This window comes from Colius striatus, chromosome 24, assembly GCF_028858725.1.
Source record: "Colius striatus isolate bColStr4 chromosome 24, bColStr4.1.hap1, whole genome shotgun sequence".
NCBI classification, from domain to species: Eukaryota; Metazoa; Chordata; class Aves; order Coliiformes; family Coliidae; genus Colius; species Colius striatus.
In genome coordinates this window covers 936,075-958,472 of record NC_084782.1, presented here as the reverse complement: position 1 = coordinate 958,472, position 22,398 = coordinate 936,075, and the positions used below count along the sequence as shown (strand labels likewise).

General features: G+C 46.1%; 1 protein-coding gene across 1 annotated transcript; it reads right to left on the bottom strand.

The window, feature by feature from the left end:
- Positions 1-3,735: 3,735 nt before the first annotated feature.
- On the bottom strand, positions 3,736-22,096 carry MATN1 (matrilin 1). The gene is made up of 8 exons (XM_062014550.1): positions 22,009-22,096; positions 17,840-18,186; positions 11,782-12,004; positions 9,156-9,281; positions 8,457-8,870; positions 6,452-6,604; positions 5,406-5,486; positions 3,736-3,785 (listed from the first exon to the last, which is right to left on the bottom strand). Exons 1-8 carry the CDS (start codon positions 22,094-22,096, stop codon positions 3,736-3,738), a joined length of 1,482 nt encoding a protein of 493 aa, XP_061870534.1.
- Positions 22,097-22,398: the final 302 nt, after the last annotated feature.

The window sequence follows — 22,398 nt, the reverse complement described above, 5'->3', positions numbered from 1 at the left end:
CAGTTTGTGGCACTAACCCCTAGGCATGGTCCTACCCTGCAAAGGGCTGGGGATTGTTTTGCTTCCCAAAGACATGAACAGCACTGTATTTTATGGAAACTGCTGGATTAAACTGGCAGGTGGGGTGAATGGATGTGGTTTTCTGTGAAGATCCAGCTCTTACTTTACATTAATTATCTCATTACCAGGAAAAGAAAGCCAGGCAAACAGCTTAAAGTGCAGAATGACAGTAGTAATATCATGTAGACATTTCCATAGGTGCCATGATGGGAATGAAAAGCAAATCCATCAAACCCAAAGACACCCATAGCTCCTGAGACTTATTACATTTTGCTTTGAAGACAGCTAAAGAATAAATAGACATACAAGAAAATTAACCACAGGAACTCATTTCCATGATTGGCAAACTGATTATAGCTGAAAAATAATGCTGTCATCATCTTATCAGATGGAAGTGAATTGCCTCTGAGCAGCTGGTAGGTTGAAGAGGCATAGGAAAACATGCAAAAGGACTAAAATAAAGAACCATGTCAGGGAACCTGGACATTACACTGATGCATGTATTCCACCAGGACCAGGTGAGTACCAGGCTGTACCAACAGCAACTTCTTGGCAACTTTACTGGCCAAGAAGTTCTATTTCATTTGAATCTTGTCTTGCAAGACAACAATTTCAACATAGCTAGAGTCTCATCCCATTTCTGATACACCTATGCCTTCATCACCACCTCACCTGTTGAGATCAGCCTGACAAGCAGCGAGGTTTCCAGCCCCTGAGCTGTGGGTTATGTGGATCCCTCTTGGTTTTCCAAAGCCTCGTTGCCTCCTGGATTTTCCTCTGACTAGGAATTGCTCTTATCTGTTTTCCTGCCTTGTCATGGTAAAAAAACCCCTTTCTGACTGGTCCTTGGGTATATGGTGCTGGAAGGATTTTTGAGCCCAGACAGTAAGGGCCATGCTGAGAATTAACTATTTCCACCATCTTTGATGCTTTCTGGGCTACACTGAGCCCTGCTTTCAAACAAGGAGAGACAACAGGATCAACAACTCATTATGCAACAGTGAAAAGATGGTACATAGGCTTGTCTGATCAACTACTGGACCTTCAGCTCTTCTTATCCACAACCATTATGGATCCACTGCTCCTGACTCAAGGAGATGAACTATTGCAGCCCTATATGATCCTCCTATCTTCACACCCACCTCTTGCATTTCTACTCTCTTGTTCCTTCAGGTGGCTTTTCTATAGCTTGTTTGTACACTTTCTACATGGATACAGGATCATAGAATGGTTTAGGTTTGAGGGGACCTTTAAAGGTCCCTTAGGCCAACCCCCTGCCATGTGCAGGGGCATCTTCAACTAGATCAGGTTGCTCAGAGCCCCATCCAACCTGACCTTGAATGTTTCCAGGGATGGGGCATTTACAGCCTCTCTGGGCAGCCTGTGCCAGTGTCTCACCAGCCTCACTGTAAAAAAAACCCTCTTATATTTAGGCTGAAGGTACTCTCTTTTTTTAAAACCATCATCCTTTGTCCTATTGCAACAGGTCTTACTTTAAAAGTCTATCCTCATCTTTCTTAGAAGCCCCCTTTAAGTTTTGACTGGCTGCAACACCGTGCTGATACACAAAGTTATCCAACAGCAAGGTGAGATTCTGCCCTGTCAGGAGCTCTGCTACTGATACTCCTTGATAAAAAGGAATGTTGAGAGCCAGAGTGTGCAGAAGCTGCTTCTGCTTACTGCAGACATTCTTCTTCCCCCATTATAAATATATTATCTGTAAGATGGAAAGCAATTCCTTGTAACTAGAACAGAGATTCCTTGGATGGCAGCAGAGGTGACTCGGTTTCCTTAGGTGAGATGTTTAAAAGTAAGTTGCATAAGTCTGGAGGGGTCATTATAATGTATAAATAGACTCAGGTGATGCTTTGCTACACTAAAATGTGCACATTATCTAGTCCTAACAGGTATGTCCTGTGGTATCTGTCTGTGTTGAGAAACAAATATGACATGAGAAGCTCAGTCTTAGAGGTCTAGGCTTTACATGTGTAAGATTAGACAATAGCAATCTTATCTCTCAAAGTTCAGGAGTTGTAGAGGTTTACTTTGGAGTCTGTGGTATACAAGATTTGACTGAGAGGACGAAGTTTGGCTATCAAGAGCTGACTGTAGTCCTTGAGCTCATGCTTGGCAACATATTGGCTCATTCCTGCAAGTCCAACTGTATAAGAAATGATCTTTGTTGTAAAACAGCTTTTAGTTTAGAGAGAAGCATCTTCCTTCCACTATTTTCTCACTTGAAATAAAAAGGTTGTGACATAAGATGGAGGCTTTCCCACCCATGAAGAAGCCTGTAGGAGGTTTTGTTGTCAGGCAACTACCCCCAAAGCTCACACAAAGAAATCAATTGGCTGGGAAAGTTTCTCAGCAAACTTTTAATATTCACCCAAAACACATCTGCTACGGTGACACTTCTGAACAGGCCCAGTTCTTCTGGAAAGCTTTTCACAGAGTCTCAAGTATAAATATACAAAAAAACCCATAAAACCCAAAAAAAGACCCCTCTCCACAGCCCCCACCCCCCCTTGTGCTCACATTCCAGGGTGTGCCATCATGCCATGGGCAAACACAGCCTCGTCCCTTCACGCCTGGCCAGACCACAGCCCTAGCAGACAGGCAGCTGTAGATGCTTCCAGTCCTCGTTGCTCTTCTGTCTTGCCAGTGCTGGGAATCCAGGAGTGGAAGAAAAGTCTGGAAGGTGTTGAGATGAACTTAACTGGCTTTGAAGGTGCTTAAAGGTGTGGGATAAGGAGGGAGCTAGTGAGCCTCTGGTCAGCACAGTAATGGAGGCATCGCTTCCATCGGTGACAGCAGCTCCAGCAGCAGTTCCCCCATGTTTTAGGTGCTAATGATGTTTTGAGGCTGCAATCAAAGACCAGAGGAGCAGGGGCACATCTCCTGGGACTGATGCTAACAGTACTGCCTTGCCTCATACAGAGCCACTGGCCACTGGCTCATTGCACTTCATCAGCACTTCTCTAGAACAGGTCTGGCTCAGGTGCTATGTCACTGAGACATTGTGAGACCATTCTCTGGCTGGGAAAGCTGAGCTTTGTTTCTTTCTAAATTAGACAGCAGCTATAGCTAAACCCAACTAGCAGCAGCATCCTATCCTAGCTTGTCTGCAATGCACTCTCAGAGATTCATGACTATATTTCACCTACTTAGTGACAAATGCATCGTGCTTACAACGAGAAGCTGATCAGCAGCGTTTTGCACTCAGCATCTGAGTTGATTTGAAGTCACTTGGACTTTTAAATTAAATTATACCTCGTGCATAGAAACAAAAGATGCAGAAGAACACAGCAAGGATTCACAGAACTCGTAGTCAAGTGCCTATTAACACACACACACACACCCCCCCATATATCTATTAAGCTTTAAATCAAAAAAGAAACCTTTCCACTTTTCCTTTTAATAGATGCACTCTATACAGTGGAACAAAATTAGCATGGCCTAGCTCTCAGTCACACACAGTGCTCTGCCTGTTATGCAATGTCTGCTCTACTGTTATACATCTTCCCTTTTAAACAAATGCAGGTAGACTAGACTCTTTAAAAAGAAAACCCCACAGAAGCTGGCCATAGCACTGTGGCTGAGCTGCCCTCCAGTACAAGAGAAGGAGTTCTAGTTTTGTTACAATAGGAAGGAGGGAAATGATGTTGTTTTGGGCTCTTAGATGATCTTGTTCTCCAGGGCTTCGATCCTTTTTGCCACAGCTTCCAGTGAGCAAGAGTTAAGGGGAAAAAACCATGACAGTGCACAGTAGTGATTTGTTGCAGAACAGGTAAGGAATGGCCCTGCCTGGCTGGGAGCAGAGGAGTGCTGTCATCCTCTGCTCTGGCATTTCCAGAGCTGTTTGGGATGATGACTTGTTATTGATGGGAGCAAACAGTGTCCATACCCACCTGCACCTGTACATTGACTATGAAAGGAAGAGTAAAAAGTGTGAGGATGATTGGAGTGTGTTTTGAGCAGTTGACAGAGGATTCCTGACCTTGAGCAGGATGGATTGTGTGAAGAGGGGAGCTCTTTGTGACTTGATCTAGGTGGACCAGCTTTGGCAGGGGAGTTGGACTAGATGATCTCTAAAGATCCCTTCCAACCCTTAGCATTCTGTGCTGCTTTGCCTGGAGTTATATGGTGAGTCACAATTTTCTGCTCTTTTCACTAATTGCTTTCCATCATGTGCCTGGAAGCAGCAACCCACTGGGTGAGAACTGCTGATTTGCTCTGACCTTTTGCCCAACTTAAGTCATGGATCTCACTCATTTGGGGGTAAAGAGTAGAAAATACAGTGTACAACTGACATAGCAAAGCACACAATGTGTGAATAAATCAGAACACTGCTTTTAAAGTGATATTCTCTCCCTATTGTCTGCAATGCAAAATCTCCCTAGCCCTGCCTGAGCCACCCCAAGGTATCACAAATTACTCTCCCCATAAGGACTTTGAACCTTAGTCACAACTTTTTCCTTCTTCTTGTTTCTCTTTTAACCACTAATCCATGGTCCTTGTGCAACATGACAAGACACAGCATGGCAGAATGCTGTCCCACAAACTCAGTCCATGTGGGATCCAGCTCACCTCACTGCAGGTATTTGCAGTGAGCAGTTACATGAGAGTTAGTCTCCCAGAACTGAGTTTTAGTCCCCTAGAACTGAGTTTTAGTCCCCCAGAACTGAGTTTTAGCCAGCTAAGAGAATTCAGACCTACCCATCTGACTACTGGACCTATTCATCTGAATTTATCCAGACCAGCAACTCGACAGTCAGGGGTGGTTGGCTGTAGAAGACCCCCTTTCCCTTCAGTCCTGGGGAGGACTTCAGGCAGCCATCTCAGATGTTTGCACTGTAGACATTTACCTCCAAAAAAAGAATCCCATCCATGGAGCTTTAATGGCTGAATTAATCAGCTGCAAGTGTACACCAGTGGCTTTGTCTGCTCCCAGTCCACAGTTAGCTGCTCTCAGCCCTCACATTCTGGCCTGCTTCATGGGACCTGCAGCTTGCAGAGGCAGCAGCAGCATCCCATGCATCATCCCATGCTTCTTTCTTAAAACTGATCTAGACCTCAGTGCTTACAGCTCATTGGTCTCTTGCAATGGTTTGACACAGTCTACTTTGGATCTACTGTTTTCAGTCTCCTTAATCTGTGTCAGACCAGACTGTGGTGCAGGGAATCTTCTTGTTATACACAAACATAACCCAAGTGCCTTGTTTCCCAACTTCCTGAACACCTACCCAACCTCCTTCCCCCACCAGTTAGACATTCCCCACTGGTACCTCTAGAGAAGCACAACTCAACCCACCAAGTTCTGGACAAAGACAGCTTCTGAAGGATATATTTCTGCTGCAATGAATTGATGAGGTCTTCTACTTTTGTCTGGAACTTCACAATAGCTTTACATTCACATGGATCTTCCTCTGTGGATCAGAATATCAAGAGAATAAGTTAAATGGCACAAATAAAAAGGGAGGGAGAGGGATTAAAACAAAGTCACTGAGACAAATGAAGTAAATGAAATATCATTCCTTCTAATTATCTGACTGATCATTTCTGGCTTTAACCTCAGATAACTAGAGAATTTCACATCTCCTTGTTATTTAGGGCAGGCTCTGTACACAAAAAGTCTTTCCCAGTTTCCTGAAAATCTACTGAGCTCTACTACTGGTCCTTAAAGTTTGCCCCCAAAGTTTGAATGTGACCAAATGCAAAGTGCTCAAACACAAGTGCCCCAAATAACATTTCTTTTCTCCAATGACATCACCTGATTTCTTATTCTTGTTTTGTGAAATGAAAATTGGAAGCACTGTTTGTTTACCAGCTGGGAGTCAAATCTTGTTTGGGCTTTGTTTCAGTGCTCCATTTCTTGAGCAGGCAAAGCAATGTGCATGAATCAGTTTGCTAATCTAAGTCAATAGCTGCCATATGTCCTTCAAGAACAATTAACTTAAAATGGAATAGGAGCAAAAAAAGGGTCCTGAGATGACTGGGAAAAGGAAAGAGATGTTTACAAGATCACATTGAGTCTGCTCAACTGCCCAGTAAATGGAAGGAGTAAATAGGAGAAGGAGTTTTTAAGGGAAAGGATATCACCTGCACAAAACCACAACAGGTTCTGGCAAACAAATCCTTCATCCAAAATACATTTTTACTCTTTTGGATGCTGCAGCCTGGATTTCTTTGCATTCTCAAAAGATATTTGGATATAATATGTTGGGTGTTTTGATGTAGCTCCCATCACCTTGTCCTAGGGTGGACTCCTACTCTTTAAAGCAGCCATGGCAAAGAGAGTCTCTATTTTGCAACCCTGGAGACACAGGACCCTGGGGGTTGTTGTCCTTCTCTGTGACTAAATCCCCCCTTTCCCTCAATCCCCCACTCTCACCAATGCAGATTTTCATTTGTAGCTTCTTCCCGATCCTGCTGATGGTTCTGAAGTCAGCTGTGTAGAAGTAGTGCTCAGCTACTGGTTCTGAAGCAATTTCCCTCAGCTCATCCTCAACTGCGTTGCCAACTCCCACAGCAAACATCCTAAAGCCTGTGAGCAACAGGAGCCTGTCAGTTGGACAGCCATGGAGCATCTTGCTGCTATGGTACCAACCAACTCAGTTTGTACATCCTTGCTCACCTTCTGTGCCCCAAGTCTCCACACAGCTCTCCAGAAGTTAACTGGGAAATTAACCCCTTTACCCTCTACTATGATAGACTTCTCTCAGATCAGTCACTCAGGATTCCAAAATGGGGGATTTTTTTTGCAGGAAAAGTCTTACTAGAATTATCCAGACAATAACAGCTATCACCAGAGCAATGGTGTGGAGATACAAGAAAGGCCAAGTGATCGTAGCACCCTGAGAGGATTGTGCATTCAACCAACATGGAAGTGATAATATAGGAAAAGGAAACAGTGGAAGCTTTCAAAATAGCCTACAGCCACCATTAATCAGCCTATGGCAAAGTCCCCTGTGCCATGGAGACCTGTAGCCACCATTCATCAGCCTCTGTAGTGGCCAAGTCCCCTGTGCCATGGAGACCTGTGGGGCAGCAAGGCTGGAACTGAACCTCTTTCTACAATTGCAACTCATATAGTCTGTCAAGATCAACCCACAGCACAAGTTAGGGAGATGTCCAGGTCCTGTGGTTCACTGCCCAGAGACTAATTAGCCACCTCAGGCTTAATAATTGAACTGAACTGCAGTTTTCCTATTGACTGCAATAGTGATACTAATTAACCTCTGTTTTGGAATATTTATCTCTACTTGTCCATGTCTAGACTCTGGTAACATTTTCCCCTCCTCCCCTTTTTGCCTTGTGTTTCTACCCCCGAATGGATCCACTATTTCTTTTGATCAAAGATCACCTCAAGTTTGGACTCTAGTTACAACCATCTTATTGTTTATTCCACTGAAATAACTTGTCTGTGTAGGGACAAGGGAGGAGAATTAAACAAGGCAAAAAGCTTTATCATCACAGGGGAATAAATCCTACAGATGCAGTTTATAAAGACCTTTTGGTTTTTAAGAGCTGAACGTGCACAGAACGTGTCAACTTGCTTCGTGTACAGCAGCTTGTCATGAGTCTGTGCCTGGCCTTTATTATTATGTGCCTTTAGTCCCATCTAGTGGTAGAGACCGAAGCCAAAAGGAAGGAGAGGATTTAGCAGCTCGTGAGTGTATTCCTATGGGCTGCATCCATCTACACAGAGAGAGATGTCAGGAGACTGGGAACTTGCTCAGCAGGTCAGCAAAGGGGCAGATCTCAAGACAGTTGTACTTCATTGTGTTTAGACATATAAATACATCAATATGTAGCCACAGTGCACTTGTAATATTCCAGTAGATGCTGAAGAAAGTTTATTATTGATGTGTCTGGGATTTGGACAGGGAGCCCACAGATGAATCCCTTAATCTATGTTTCTACTTTATTGTTTTTAAGGCTGATACAGCCAAGCCACACTTGAGCCCTGCAACTCCTGTTATTCTTCAAGGGGCTCTCTGATGCTTGTCTTTGCCTCACCATGAGTGCTGCAGATGCTGACCTGACTTTCATCACCAACATCAGATAACTCCTCAGCTTCTCCCTGAGGTTTCCTCTGTGTTTGTGTGCATGCCATTGCATCCTGCCCAGCAGAGAGACCTCCAGCAGACAGAGAGACTATGGGAACAAAAGCCAGCTGCTGGCAAACCAAGACTCATCTGAACCCCAGTCAGAGTTTCTCCAAGTTCTTTATGAGTGTACAAGGGCAGTCAGGCAACATTCTCAATAAAGTTACTCTGTAGTAACTGGTTTCTATGCTAAGAGACATCTCCAGGGGAAGGGCCATACTTGGGCTGATGCTAGATCAGGACCTTATCCAAGAGAGAAACAAGCCCTTGAGAATTCAAGAGACCTACCTAAGTCTTTGGCTTTCTTAGCAGCATCAGTGATGTAATCTTGTGACCTTCCATCAGTGAAGACAATGCCCACCTTGGGGACCCCAGGCCTAGCTCCATTGGCGATGGAAAAGGAGCTGTCAACGAGGTACTTCAGAGCCTGGCCTGTCATGGTTCCTTTCTCCATGTAGGCCATTTTCTTGACTGCTGCTTTGATGTCCTTCTTGGTCTTGAACTGCCCCAGTGGAAACTCCTGTCTGACAGAGCTGGAGTACTGAACCAGGCCAACTTGGGCCTGTTTGTCTGACACCTCCAGCGAGTCCACAATTTGGTTGATGAATTTCTTCACCAGCTCAAAGTTCTCGGGCCTCACACTCTTGGAGCCATCAATCAGGAAAACAAGATCCAGAGCAGATCCTAACCCACCACTGCAAGCTGAAGCAAAACATGAGAAGAGGGCAAAAGAAGAAAGCAACTAAGACCCCAGTTAATTATGCAGGAAAAACCTAACTCTAGTTTCATTTTATCACTAATGAAATAGCTTTAATCAATCAAAACTCAACAATTCACACTAATGTTTCCACAATAGTTCTTGGTTATTAGTGCAGGGTTTCCTCTTCTGCCTTTTCTGAGCACAGCTTCTCCCCTGCCTCAAACCTATCCCCAGCACACCACTGCAGATCTCAGCTGGGCTCAGGGCAAATGAAACCCATCACATACCACTGCAGGTCTTCCCGTCGCTGTTGAGTGTGAAACCCTCTTTACAAGCACATTTGTAGGTTCCTGGGGTGCTGACACAGATCTGCTCACAGTCATGGTCTCCAGTGGCACACAGGTCTGACACCACTGTTAAGAAAAGTTGCAGGTGAAAATCAGAGACCACACCAAGGCTTCTCAGCCCAGGCTGTACTCAGCCCATGCACAAAGCAGGGTATTTGTCTCACACACTCAGTGAACACTAAATCCCCTTTACAGCAAGACTAAGCAGCAGAGGCCATTACTCTTGGATGCTGACCAAGGTACAAAAGGCAAGGAGAAATTTTCACAAGTCTCCTGACTCCAAGGCACAGTGAGGACTAGAAATTGTTTCCACACTGAGGGCAAAAACCATCTGTCTGTTGAGCATATCACAATACCCTTCCCTCTCCAAAGCAACTGGATGAGATGTGGTTTCCAACCTGCCATCTGGGCTGGCCAATACCCATTTTTTTCCAGTGATGTAGTACAATTATGATTAGTGAGTTCAGCCCTATGCACAGTTGTCTTTCCTGGATGGGATTCATACTTGGAATTCACCTCAGAGCTACTCTTGCACATGTAGCTTTCAGATTCACTCTCTACAAACATTTCTGCCTGCTGATCTTAACCTGGGTGTGACCCCCAAGGTGCTGGGCAAACAGAACCTGATTTACAGCAGTCTGAGCCAGCAGCATTCAGTGACTGACAACACTGTCACAGCTACAGCAATGATGATGGAAAACAAACTCAAAAGTAAACAGATCTGGTTGAAACAAATACCAGGGGAACCTGTGCAGAAAACTGAGTGTCTCAGAACAATGGGAGGGAGTGCAAAGTCTTTCAAAGTTCAGTGGCTTCTGTTCATTCTCTCAAGTCATTTGCATTCTGCTCTGCATGTATTTTGTACTTCTGGCCTTCTCAATTCACATGTCTGCACGTTGTGCCAGCTCTGGTAGATCTTTCCAGCATATATGGAGCTCATATCATTAGGAATATTACTAACCATGCAGATGGCTGTAACGTTGGGCTCTCAGGTTGAGTTCTTAGAAGCCTACAGAGATCTTATTAGTCTAACCAGTGGCTGCATGGCCAAGGCTCTCCCTTTTACCCATGTGTTTGTTGGTTGAGCATTATGGGAAACAACTTGGACAGTGCTGCACAGTTCTTCCTCCTGTCAGTACCCACAAACTGTCCTTTGCAACAGCAGGTGGTGTTTGGGTACATCTCCAAGGAGGGTTTGGTGCAGCTGCAGCATGAGAACAGCCCACTTAGCAGTTAACATGATGCTATTCTCTGTCAGCTATAATGATCTTTATCACAGCTCTTCCCTTGGATGTATCTCTGAGGGTTTGTACCACAGGGAGAACTTTGTCATCTGCATGTTATGAGCTTGAGAACCAAAGCACAGAAAGGCTTTTTTTTTCTCTCTTTATATTTCTGAATGACACCAATGACTCAGAACACATTGTCAGGCCACTCTGGCTCTGGCTGACTCTCAGCTTCAGGGCAGCCAACACAAACTCCCACAAATACTCATGGCCTGGATTCCACCTTCTCAATTTTTTGTCTCTATTTTCCCCTTGAGCACAAAGCATTTGTTCCCCTCTTTCACGAGCTCCTGGTGCAGTGACACCTGATTATAATCCATGACTCACTTTATACTCCTCCTCTTTCCAGAGAAGGAAATTTTCCTTGATGAAAAAAAAAACCCCACCTCAAACCTGCTCACCCCAATAATTTTCAGCCTGAAAGTTGAATCATGACATTTCACACTTCTTGGACAAATTGGTCTCAGAGAGTTTTACAGGTCCATCTGTGTGCATGTGTTTGCAATGCCTTGCCACAGGCACCGTGTCACACCTTTTAAATAGTGTTGCCACACGTCTGTACTTGGATGGGACGGGCCTGCAGCACCCCCAGGCCTCTCCTGCTGACACATCAAATGGATATGTATAGACCACCTCCTGCAGTCTTGTGGGTACATTTGGAAGTAATAAAGCTTTCTCACTCCATTCACCGGTTCATGTAGGAGAGAATATGTGTTTGTAGGATACTCAGGTTCTTTTTATATGCTGTGCAGGAAGGTATTAAATACTGCAACGAGCCAGGAGAGTTTCCTGCCTCACAAGGCTTGCAAAAGCAACAGCATAGTCAGGCAAAGGCAGTTCAGCCTCCAGCAGGGAAGTGAAACCATCCCTCACTTAATTGGGAATTCAGGAGATGATATTGGTTGGGGGAAATTACAAGACAGATTCTCAGAACTGCCCAGAAAAGCTTAAACATGAGGAGAATGATTTTATCTCTATAAAGATCATGTTTTTCAGGTTCTTTTTCAATGCCTCAAGGAGTACGTGGGTCATGTTTACAAACTCTTCTGTGCCAATGAAGTCTGGAGACTTCTTTAACTAAAACCTGAAATTCCCAAACCAAAACCCACAGTTCTTGCAAGGCAACTTCCAAGACCATCTGCCTTCCACCCTGCTCTGTCCTTGGAACGAGGAAGCAGATGGATGAAGGATGATCACACAAACAGCTTCCACACGGAAAGCTTGCTGGCAGCCACTTGCAGCTCTTGGCTAAGAACCCAAATGTTACAGCAAGGACTTACCACAGAAAGCTTCTTGAAACTTGTGGGTCAACTTCTCTATAACGCTGTAGCTCTCCACATAGTCCACGTGATCGTCCAGGGGCTCGCTGGCAATCTGCCGCAGCGTGTGCATGTCCACGCGGCCAACCCCGATGGCAAAGATCTCGATGCCAGCTGCTCTGGCCCTGGCTGACACGTCCTGAACTCCATCCTGGGGACGGCCATCCGTCACCACGATTGCTACCTGCACAGAGCAGGGCAGAGGCAAGGTGTACACTTCAATGGGTGTTAATATCACAATGGTAACAAAGGTTTTACATGTCCGGAATGAAAGACAAAGGGAATGGCATCACTTCATGCTTGAGGGCAGGGAGGCTCCTCAGAGAGACCTGGACTGGCTGGATTGATGGGCTGAGGGCAATGGGATGAGGTTTAACAAGGCCAAGTGCTGGGCCCTGTCCTTGGGTCACCCCAAGGCCAGGCAGCTCCAGGCTGGGGCAGAGGGGCTGGAAACTGCTGCAGGGAAAGGGCCTGGGGGGGTTGGTGCCAGGGGCTGAACAGGAGCCAGCAGCGTGCCCAGGGGGGCAAGAAGGCCAAGGGCAGCCTGGCTGGGCTCAGCAGTGGGGTGGCAGCAGGAGCAGGGCAGGGATTGTCCCCTGTGCTGGGCCCTGGGGAGGCTGCAGCTCCAGGGCTGTGTCAGTGCTGGGCCCCTCACTCACTGCCACAGGGACACTGAGGGGCTGCAGCGTGGCCAGAGCCGGGCACAGAGCTGGGGAAGGGGATGGAGCACAAGGGGCTGGGCAGGGGCTGAGGGAATGGGGGTGTTGAGCCTGGACAAGAGGAGGCTGAGGGCAGACAGCAGCACTCTCTGACACTCCCTGACAGGAGGCTGCAGGGAGCTGGGGGTCAGACTCTGCTCCCAAGTGACAGGACAAGAGGAAACAGCCTCAGGTTGCCCCAGGGGAGGTTGAGGCTGGAGCTGAGGCAGAACTGTTTCCCTGAGAGGGGTGTCAGCCCCTGTGCCAGGCTGCCCAGGGAGCTGGGGCAGTGCCCAGCCCTGGAGGGATCCCAAAGCCCTGGAGCTGAGGTGCTGAGGGCTGTGGGTCAGTGCTGGGCTGGGCAGGGTAAGGGGAGGGTTGGACTCCATGATATTAAAGGTCTTTTCCAACAAAATGATTGTCTGATTCATCCCTCTTTTCCCAAGAGCACACAATCACCCGTTTATTTAGGGTTTGTTTCCTTCTGAACTGGAAAGTTTAAACTGATGGGGATCTGACTGATTTAATTAAGGGACAACTGGTGCATCTCACCCCTAAGGAAACCAAAGTAAAGGTTATGTTCTTCACAAGCAAAGTAATGCTCAAGCCAAACTCTATGTATCCTCATGAACACCCAGCTGACACTAAAGATAACTCAAACAGTGTAGGACTTAAAAGAATCTCAGGAAATGTCCTGGATACATAATGAGATGAAGATCCTTCCCTGATTTATAGAAGGAGAAGCTGAAGCAGAGAGAGGGGAAGAGATCTGGCGAAGGTCACGCTGTGTGTCACCAGCTGCAATGATTTCTGATTCCCTGTTCCACAATCAATAGCAGATATGAAATCTCACCCCTACTAATAAGAGCATTAAAATGACAGCTGGTTAAAGTGGCAACTGGATTTCACTCTGGATTAGACAGAGCCCGAGCCAGTGAAAAGCTTTCTAGAGTCCTGCTCCTGTTGCTAGATTGTCCATTTTCCTCTTTATTTTTCTCCAAAGTGGCCTTGTCACATAACCTTAATTTTTGTTCTTTGCCAATTCATCTGCTCCTGCCACTTTTCCTTACAACTGTTTTATTGTGACACCACTGTCAACTCCAAAGCAACTCATTGGGATGCAATGCAGTATGGAGAAATAGAACCAGTAAAAGCAGATGAGCTGCTAGGCAGAAAAACCCCTCCACATTGCAAGCAAATACCCTCAGTAATGTAGAAAGAAAAGAAACAGCACATGAAAAAGGCAGAAGAAAAATCTATCTGGCAGCAATAGTGAGTTTGAACAAGCTATCATCCAATCAATAGGGCAGCATTTGCTATTCTCCTCCGTGCCATATATGCTGTCCATCTTTCTGAAGATAAAGTCAGATGCACACTTAGGACAGTGCAATGGCTGTGTTACATCCTCAAGTGGAAAAAAGTCGTCTCAGGTAAGGTCAGGAGCGGGATTCTCATCCCCATATGTCCAAGAAGCTGTTCAGATGAAGTGGCTCCTTCCCCTTCTGCTCACCCTTCAGCTGAGGGACAGCTGAAAGCTGCAGTCATCAGCCTCAGAGTAATCCTGCTATATTAAAGCAGCCTGCTGCCCTGTTCAGAGCTTTCCTTCAAGGCAAAACATGGGTGACCAGGGAAAAATGTAGAGCTTTTCAGTCTGGTGCAGATCTCTCAGGTTCAGGTGTTTATCTGCACATCCTAAGAGCTGCAGCACCACAATTCTCTAACTGGTTGCTTCCAAGGGGAAGAAAAATACTCAAAGATCAACCAAAAGGAGCATTTGGATTGTTTCTGGCCCAGTGGCTGAGCCAAGGAGCAGCACCAGCCATGCAGTCATGCTTTCTGCCAGGAGAGAGAGCCCTCGGCTCAGCCACTCTGCAGCTGCCCAAGCAGCTCGAGTGCTTCTGCAGACACCCAGCAGCTCTGAGACGGGGGCTGACAATTAGAGCTTATCAAAAGCCAACCTGTCAGGAAACAAGATGTATTACCAGGTAGCTGCTGTGAGCAACACCACCCTAGGAGCAGGTTTCTGTCAGGAGCTGCGTGTCTCTCTTGCAGTGTTTGTCACAGGAGGGAGGTGTTGCATGTCCTCCTGGCATTTCTCTGTCTGAATTAAGTGATTCTCCAAGTTTAATCAGTTCCTTTTGTTCCTCATGTCAGGGTGGCAACTTCACATAGTCCTGAGCCCCAGATATGACCCAGGAGATGTCTGGTAGCAGCATCCACATCTGGATCAGATGGGAAAGGTCTTCATAATGCACCTGTGTGAAAATCTACTGTAGAACATGCAAAATTCATGGTGCTGTTGGAGAAAAGAAAAAATCCTAGCTACAAAGGGTCTGGAGCAGGCCTTGGGAATTGATGAGTTAAGCCATAGCTAAAATGGCTTTTGATAATTGATCTCTAAAGATCCCTTCCAACCCCTGTGAGTCTATGACTCTGTGATAAAATGAATGTACCAGTGAGACAGACCAAGTACCAACCAGCCAGGGAGCCTGTCTGAGACTGTGACCAGGACCAGGTGCTTACAGACAGAGTGCAAGAAACAGAACAAGTATAATATGATTTTCCTATCACATGGAGTTATTTTGACAACCAAGAAATCCTGATTGTTTTTCCCTAGGATTCCCCCTCCAGCCACTTGCCCTCCCTGAGCCACTGAGCTCCAACATGGAGAAAAACCCTTCCTTTTCCTCTTTTCAAACCCTCCTCCAAATTCTTTGCAGTCACAGGGTCTGTGTAATTCTCTGTGTCGTGACCTTGTCTGATTTAAAGAGCTGCCAGTCCTGGTATGTGGCTTGGCTGGTAAAGAGCAAGAGACAGGTTGGAGGAAAGGAGCAGCCGCTGCACCCTGGAAGGCTGATGCTGCTCTGCCTCGGAGGGCTGGTGCTGGCCTCAGCAAGTAGCCATGAGAGAATTAAGGAAGGATGAGTGCTTTTGCTGCCTCACACAGCTGAACAGGATCTTCAGTTTTGCCCTAAGGAAACTCAGAAACTTTGGATTTTCAAGGGCAAAACTTGGACTCATTTTCACTACCACCAACTTTCGGGATCCTTTTTATTCTGTCACATAGAAATCCCCCATGTTCTCATGACACAATTTATTCTTGCTTAACTAAGACACCAGAGCATTCACAGGCACCTCCAGGAATTCATATTTCAGGCTTGCCTTGTGTAGGCAACCCAGCAGCTAATGAGGTAGCTCTGTCTCGTTATGCAGTGTGTAACGTGAACGGTGCAGCGGCACTAAAAGGAGAATTGGGCAGAAAGTTGAATAAGCCCTTGATTTGCTCAGCAATTTGACAATCTAGATGTTGTTCTTCCTAAAAGAAAGATAAAAGTAATTGGGCACCCCTGTAGTTTTTGATGAAGGTATAAACAGGCTTTGCTCTGAGCTCCTACAGAAACAAGTTGTGCTTTTCCCTGTCCTGGAGTGACATTTGCAGCACAGAGCACAGCAAGAGATCTTGTGATGTTTTGACCAGTGTCTCACGTGGCTGACAATCATAGCACAGATTTTCACAAGGTCTTGCTGGATTTCTGCTGTGTGGAGGAGCAAGGACCGTGTCCAATGCTTCTGGAAGCCTCAACTCCCTAAATTACTGCATGACCTATTCATCCTTCCAGGCAGACGACAGGGCCACTCTGAGGGTCACAGCATGAGGGTCACAGAAGGGAAAAGGTTGCTGGGCTTCAAAGTACAGTGGGAAAAAAAGCATAACTAAGTGGGGAACCAAGGAATGCAAATGATTGTGGTATCTTCTACCTTGGAGATATTCAAAAGCCATCTGGACATGGCCCTGGGCAACCAGCTCTAGGTGGACCCATCAGTGTAACCTCCAGAGTTCTAACCTCTTCTGTGATCCTGCCCCTTTGGTCAGCTCCAAAGTGGAAGGAAAGAGGAAAAGCATGTAGTAGTTCTCTTCTAATGGCTAAGATCAATGATTAAAACCATCACTACTACTCTTCTGCTTTTTCAGAGATCCAGGAAAGAAGTTTTCAGGGAGACAACACAGCTTCAGAGCTCTTTGTACCCCTGTCCACACACACTGATGCTTTCAGCCATGCTACTGCAGCAAGTCCCTCCCTCAACTTGATTTGCTTTAAAAAAAAGTGTTTGGATATTTAAAGTAAAGGCTGTTTGGTGTATTAGCAGGACACAGCAGCTTTTGTGAGAGTCGAGATGACAGGAAACCACAAGGATTGCAAAAGCATGTTGGGTGAGTTGTCGGGGAGCACAGCTGCAGAGTAGATGTGAGCACGAGAACAGTGTGTGGGTAAAGGGGTTGCTGAAATGCTGTGGAAGAGATTAGTTAGATAAAGACCCAGCCATTTTCATAGGCAGCTCAGTGAAGATGTCTCTTCAATCTACAGTGATGGTCAATGCTGCATGTAAGGTGTCAGGCTGTGTGAAGAGAAAAATAAGGACTAATACTGAATGCAGTGTAAGAGTATTGTACAAATTGAGACTGTGTCCCAGTCCTGACCTAAACATGGTCACTGTGTCTTAACATAGACATTGGGAATCAGGCAAGGACAGGAGGAGACAAATATGGTGAGATTTCCAAAGGGCATGAATGGATTGTGTAGCACCCCTAGAGGAAAGTGGATCTAAAAAGATCTCATTTGTTCCATTGGGAAAGCAAACAATAAGTGAATCACTGGGAGCTGCCTTCATGGGACAAGACTAGAAGTCACCTTGACAAAGTGACCTGCTTAATGGATTAGGGAAAGGATGAAGCAGTGAGAAGTAAATGTCTGTTTGCCTGTCAGTACTCCAGAACTGAAATGCTCCTGTGGGCTGCCATTCAAAACATCACCATTTTTGTGTTTTCTTTGCTATTAAACAATTTCAATCAGTGTAAGGATTTCTGAGAAGCAGAAACAGCTATTATCATCTGGATAAATTCTGTTTCAGCTCATCTGTCTGGTTTTGTGCTAAGCAATACCCAACCAAACTGAACACTTCCCATTTCTGTGTTTCTCCCAGATAGAACAGCGCTATTTGTGCCCAGCCACGATCCTGCTTAGAGGAGACCCCCAGTTCCCACTCTGCTCATTTTCTTTCATAGGGTGCTCTGGATAGGCTGAGATGGCAGGAGAGCTCTGCTGGAAACCTGTTGCCTTCCCACCAGCTGCCCTGGAACAGTTTCCCTACAGGAAACATCTCTTTCCCATGCAACATCAGAAAGAGCTCTTCAGTGAACTCATCCGTGGAGACACTGGGCAGCGCTGAGCTCTCTGAGAAACCACCTTTCTTCTTCTTCTGATTTATGCAAGTCACAGGGGAAAAAAAAGGAGGTTCCAAGAAACAGATAATTTGCTTACCTTGTTAAAGTTGGGAGACCTCACCCTGGCCCCTTCTGAGTCACTAAAAGCCCTGCTGATGGCAAACTGGATGGCCAGGCCTGTCATAGTCCCAGTGGAGAGTGGCTCTATCTTTCGGACCGCTTGCAGGAGCCCAGCTTTGGTTTGGTAGGCCTTGAGGGAGAACTCATTCTTGACAGCACTGGCATAATTGATCACCCCCACTCGAGTGGAGTTGGGACCCACGTCCAGCCCCTCGATCACCTGGGACACGAAGACTTTGACTTTCTCAAACTCGTGTGGGCGCACGCTGCGAGAGCTGTCGATGATGAACACCAGGTCGGTGGGTTTGGTTCTGCACAAGGTGCCTGCACAGGATAAGGAGGAAGGAGAAAAAGAAAAGAATAGTATCCTAGGAGGGAAAGAATAGACTTGTTAGAGCAGCAGCTGAGGGTAGAGGGCCTGCAAGCTTCAATCCTTTCTCTGCCTGTCTCAGAGAGGTCCAGTGAGACCACTTTAAACTTAATATTCCTAAACGTTCTTTTTCCTTTCATAGCAAGCATCTGTAAGAAAAGCTCAGTTACCAGTTGACAACATGTACTTCTGAGGGAGTGAGCTGATGAGATACCAGCTCTGCACTTGTGGGAGCAGGTTACCCACTTGTCACTCCAGGCTATTGCTAATGTCTACATGAAAGTTAATTCACTTACAGCAGTACAGAGGGAGGAATAAAGCTGTGAACTGGAGCCTGTGCAGGCACTTCTGCATCAAAGCCTCAGAAGGAGTTATTGCATTTCAGACATGGATAAGCAATCCACGTGGATATTAATTAATGAGATTACACCTTTGCCATGCATGACCAGAAGCAGGCATGAAACTCAGCAGCTTGCATTCAGTTGTGACTCCAGATACATGGATTAAATAACCAACATTACATGAACCAGTCTCATCTTTTCCAGCTAGTGGCACTAAGGATAAAATACTGTAGCACAGTGAGCACCAGCACTGTTTTATTTCTGTAAGCTGGTGAGGGAGAATCCAACAGAAAGAGGTAGAGCCACATTATTGACAGGTCATCTCTACAACACCATAGTAAGACAAGAACATCCACTGTAGAAAGTCAGTGGCATAAACAAGAAGCATTAGCAAAGCAAATTGCTGAGAGATTATTTGCTGAGAGAGCTGAGGGATTATTTGCCCTTGTGGGCAAGAGGCCAATGGCATCTTGGGATGCATCAAGAAGAGTGTGGGCAGCAGGTCGAGGTAGGTTCTGCTCTCCCTCTGCTCTGCCCTGCTGAGGCCTCATCTAAAGTCCTGGGGCCAGTTCTGGGCTCCCCAGCTCCAGAGGGACAGGGAACTGCTGGAGAGAGGCCAGTGCAGGGTCACCAAGATGATCAGGGGATGGAGCATCTTCCTTATGAGGAAAGGCTGTGGGACCTGGGGCTATTTAGTTTGGAGGAGACTGAGGGGGGATATCATTAATAGCTACACATATCTCACTGGTGGGTGTCAGGAGGCCAGCAGCACTTTTTTCTGTTGTATCCAGTGACAGGACAAGGGGTGATGGGATGGAGCTGGAACACAAGAAGTCCCACTGAAACATAAGGAGAAACTATTTTACTGTGAGGTGAGGGAGCCCTGGCCCAGGCTGCCCAGGGAGGGTGTGGAGGCTCCCTCCTTGGAGGGCTTCAAGATCCACCTGGACACGTTCCTGTATGACCTGATCTAGGTGGGAGCTGCTTCTGCAGGGGGGTTGGCTTCTATGATCTCTAAAGGTCCCTTCCAACCACATCATGCTGTGATTCTATGATTCAATGATTATTATTACTATTTTCTTTCAATTTCTCATTTACCTGCTGCTTTTTCCACCCTCATTTTCCACTGTGGCAAAACAGAATCAGGACTGATTCTCTTTGTTATGATTTTCTAAATGAATTGTCTCATTTTCCCACCAGATCTGTAGCATTCTGTTCTTTTAATTTTTTGTTTCCTAACATTCAGCCTGTCTCTGTGGGGGCATCAAGTGCTCTGTTAATATCTGATTTCCACCAAGATGGATGTTATAGGTTATATCAGAGGAGAGTTCTGCAGACAGATTTCTAAATATGAGCTTTTGAGCCAACAAATCTGTTCCAAATGATGACATAAATATTACAGCTAGTCCTCATTGTGAAATCTAATGGAGCTTTCAGTCTTTCAGACAGATGAAAATAAATGCCCTGTGATATATCCATAAAGAATATAATCAAGTTGGTTTCCTCAGAGACATTAATGCTGCATCTGCTTGTGGCTCTCAGAGAGGTCTCTCTAAAAGATGCTGTGTGTAGAAGGGAAGAGGACAGTGGTTACTTTGTCAGATGCTCAGGTTTCCACTGAAATGAAATATAACCTTTTCCCATATGGGTGACTTTCACTTTGCCACTATCATTCATTACAAAGGAAGGAAAAAGGCTCATCTAGCAGCTCATCTACAGTATTGCAAATGCATTTACTGGGGATTTGGTTATGTCCATTTTACAGGTGAGAAATGAAGGTACAGAGAAAGGCTCCAAGTCTTGCAATCAGTTCCTCCAGAAATAAAGTACAGATTGCCCCTTGTTGCTGTAGCTAATGAATCACCTCTGCTTTTACTGACAAACCAAGGAAGAAAAGCTTGGGGGTTTTATTTCCCCAGGAACAATTGGATCCAATTGAAGTTTTGAAGGATTTGGATCCTTTTTGCATGGCAGCTCTGTGATTTTGCTTTAAATAACCTTTTTAACTTCTCTCTTTTTTTATCAATGAGTGTGAAATATATTTCAGGGAAAGCAAGAGAAAAGATGAGATCTCAGATGGGAGCTTTGGGGTTGCAGCCTGTGTGGTCACAGCCACTGTGGACACATCAGGGTGTGTAGGACAGGCCTTGGTTACCTCCAGGACATGAGGGTCAGGCATGTTTGCTCTGATTGATACCTTGACACAGCACAGTTTACTTTAAAGATGAATTACACCAGAAATAAAATCCTCCTCTAAAAGAGTCCACCCTTAAAGTTATTCAGGAATTGCTGAACTTCATGCACTGATTTAGCAGAAAATAACTCTTAGGGCATCTTTGCCATATTCATTCAAAGAGCAGGAAAGCTGCCTGGCACCTCAGAATTAAAAGGTGCTTGTTTTAGAAACAGCAATTGCTCACAGCAAGGCTGAGCTGAATGACTGGTCTGTTTAGTTCCCTGACTTTGGTAGTACTCAGTGATTCTGCAGCAAAGATAACTCTCCCTTCCAACTTCCTAAGGAGAAACTGGACAGTAAATCAGGAAACTCCCCTTCAGAAGCAGCAGCTGACACTGCAGCCACTGTCACACCTGCTTCACAACGGCCAGGCTGCCTGGGTACATGCATTATGCATCACCATAAGATCATTCAAACACTTTTAAAACCCAGTAGTCAGGTGTTTTTGCCTTGGCCACCTCTCCTGAGGTCGGTTCCCTAGGTTGGCTGGAGCCTCCAGCATCATCCTGCCCCTGGCACAGGAGAGATGCTTCCTGGCTACCTGACCCTCCAGCCCTCCCTTTTGTGTTCAGCACTTGCTGACTAATGGCAGACAAGGAGTTAGAAACTGTGTAACCTGAAGAGCCAGCAGATCATCTCCCATCTGGCTGCTCTACACCCCACTTGGAAAGGCAAACTGAGCAGGATTTTGCTCAAGAATGAATGAAGGAAAACCTAGGAAAGGCCCATCCTCAGCAATCTCACCCACACCTTCCTGCTCAGTGAGGTTAACCAGGGCACGGACTGTCTGGCCAACTTCTCCTTGAGCTCTCAGCAAAACCAGCCCTTTGCAGAGCTGCAGAGAAGAGAAGCAGTTTTGGAAAGCAGAGGAGGGCCCTTCTCCTGCCTGGGCCTCCTCCAGCCAAAAGCAGTGAGCCCTGAGGCTGCTGCTAGGCTGGGAGCTGGGGCTGACCTGAGCCCACCTTTGCTGTGCTCCTGTACAAACCTCCCCCTGTTTCTCTCAAGCAATGTACCAGGCAGAAGAAAACACATCTCTGGGCTATGCTGCTTTGGGGAAATATTTGACAAAGCTCCTTTACTTCCCTGACTGATGTTGGATATTTCTTCTTCCTTTATCTCCTTCCCAGCCTCAAGGCAGGCTGGTGGCAAGGAGGTGGAGGACTGACACCAGGCATCCTGCTGCTGAGCTCCCCACTTACCTCTTGGCTGTGGAGGTGCCCCACAGACTCCATAGCTCTGGAGGAGAAGCAGCAAAGAGAGCAGCAAGGCAGAGAAAATCCTGTCCATGGCTGCAGAAGAGCTGGAGGCTGGATGCAGAGTGGTGAGCAAGAGCCTTGGCCCAGAGGTATTAACCTGCCCTTCCTCGAGGAGGCATGAAGCCAGCCCCTGACACGTGTGAAGGTCTGGGGGGGGCACTGAGGGGAGAGGGACAAGCAAGAAAGACTAGGAGAAAATATTGCATGAAGGTGGGGAGGGGGAGGATGTCCAGCCCTGCCAGCCCCCATCTCCTCCACAATGGCTTCATTGCTCTGCAAAGGGGATGGGAAGCTATAAAGAGACCCGCAATGGTGTGGTATGTGGGGAATCTG

Coding starts and splice junctions, on each gene's coding strand:
- MATN1 (XM_062014550.1), bottom strand. CDS start 22,096: ATGGACAGGATTTTCTCTGCCTTGCTGCTCTCTTTGCTGCTTCTCCTC. Junction 9,282..11,781: donor GTTTCAAGAAGCTTTCTGTG/GTAAGTCCTTGC, acceptor TTTTCTTAACAG/TGGTGTCAGACCTGTGTGCC. Junction 3,786..5,405: donor CAATTCATTGCAGCAGAAAT/ATATCCTTCAGA, acceptor ACTCTTGCTCAC/TGGAAGCTGTGGCAAAAAGG.